General features: G+C 40.8%; 1 protein-coding gene across 1 annotated transcript; it reads left to right on the top strand.

Annotated features, from left to right (window-relative positions):
* Positions 1 to 823: 823 nt before the first annotated feature.
* On the top strand, positions 824 to 1,141 carry LOC140159996 (uncharacterized). The gene has a single exon (XM_072183263.1). The coding sequence runs from the start codon at positions 824 to 826 to the stop codon at positions 1,139 to 1,141; it is 318 nt and encodes a 105-aa protein (XP_072039364.1).
* The last annotated feature ends 676 nt before the right edge of the window (positions 1,142 to 1,817 follow it).

Below are 1,817 nucleotides of genomic sequence, written 5' to 3'. Positions count from 1 at the left end.
ATGTTTTTTAAAATCAATAAACACAAAATACATACGAAACATGTCCGACATGTCTTAAATCGCAAATGATAGGTAAAGTGAGCTACCTTTTTAACTACTAGTATTGTAAATGTTGGATTATAAATTTTTAACATGACTATTTCACCCACCGAAATTATTTTTGCTCTCAAAATGAAGGGACAACAGAAACGTCGCCGTTACTTTGACAACACTTGTCCGACTTTGATCTTGGTTTCAGTGGTGAACACTAAACATGTCATTACAATACAAAAGTGGCGCAAGTTTGGTACATGTTTCATCTGGTAGAGGTCATGTTTTAGAAAGGGACGCTCATACCAGGATCAAATATTCGGCCTGTACCAAATCATTGAGAAATGTCTGAACCAACCGCTGCCATGCCTAATTAACTTCATCGACTTTAAGGCTGACTTTGACTCAGTTCACCGACCTTCTCTATGGGAAATCCTGCACATCTATGGAATCCCAATGAAGATCATCAACATCATAAGTAATTCTTATCATGACACAACATGTGCGGTCAAATCAGAGGGCTCCCTTTCCAAGTTCTTCAGTATAGTCACCGGTGTAAGACAGTGCGACATTTGGTCGCCACTGCTTTTTGGGCTTGCCATCGACTTCGTAATCAAATCAGCCGTAGATGAAGAAAGGTATAACCTTTCTACCTAGGTGAAGCTCGAGGTACCCGGAGGTAAAGCCGTCTGATCTAGACTGTGCTGACGCCAAGATGACAGAAACAACTGAAGCCATCCGTGAAACAGCCGGAAAGTTAGGACTTAAAATGAGCTTCAAGAAAACGTAAATCATGTCACTTGGTAGTTTGAACTCAGCACCATCTGTTCAAATGGGAGATGAAGGCCTCATTAAGGTTGTAGATCACTTCAAGTATCTGGGAGCATACTGTAGTGCTGGTGGATCAAATGTCAAGGAGCTCAATCATATGATTGGCAAAGCACCAGGTGCTTTTAAAGAACTTGAGAAGGTGTGGAAGGACCGGTATATCAATTTAGACACCAAGATGAAATTATATAATGCCTGCGTTCTTTCTACCCTTCTATATGCTTCTGAATGCTGGACTCTCACTGAGAGAGATGAGTCCAGATTAAATGCATTTGATATATGAGATGCCAAAGAAAATTCTCCTCATCATGGACTCAGCATATCGCCAACGGCTTCAAAAGATCTCTGACAAAGCAGCAGAAGCTCACCACCATCATCAGAAAGCGCCGCTTACAGTGGTTTGGTCATCTGCTCAGGATGGATGAGAGTCTCATTCCAAGAAAACTCTACTTCTGGAATCCCACCAATGGAAAGACCGAAAGAGACGAGCTGGACGCCCTAGGACAACTTGGAAGAATGTTATTCAAAGGGACTTGGATAGACTTGGCACAAGTGGTCTGTGGAAGAAGCTGAAGTTGCTACCAAGGACCGGGCCATATGGAAGTTTCTCCTACGTCATGCAGCTGGTGCAGAAATGCATGATGCTGTCTTTCCAAATGTTTTTCATGATCACTATAGATGAGTAAATCTATGATGTCACATGTTTACATTCAGACCACCCTCTGTTGTTTTAAGCCAGGCAAAATAACGCAGAAGTGTCTATGGCAAACCATAGTAAACAAAATTAATAACATTTTTAGTATTATTTTTTGTAACCAAAGTTAATGAAACAAAATCAAGTTTCTCCATGTAAACTATAGTGTTTTGTGTCTGGCAGGTTTGATCTCAGATCAACAGAGGGGGTATCAAATTTAAACACATGTCAACTCATCTATAGCTGTGTGCGTCACTTAGCAAGT

The sequence above is a fragment of the Amphiura filiformis genome, chromosome 9 (assembly GCF_039555335.1).
Source record: "Amphiura filiformis chromosome 9, Afil_fr2py, whole genome shotgun sequence".
NCBI classification, from domain to species: Eukaryota; Metazoa; Echinodermata; class Ophiuroidea; order Amphilepidida; family Amphiuridae; genus Amphiura; species Amphiura filiformis.
This window is presented reverse-complemented; position numbering and strand designations above follow the sequence as displayed.

Coding starts and splice junctions, on each gene's coding strand:
- LOC140159996 (XM_072183263.1), top strand. CDS start 824: ATGTCACTTGGTAGTTTGAACTCAGCACCATCTGTTCAAATGGGAGAT.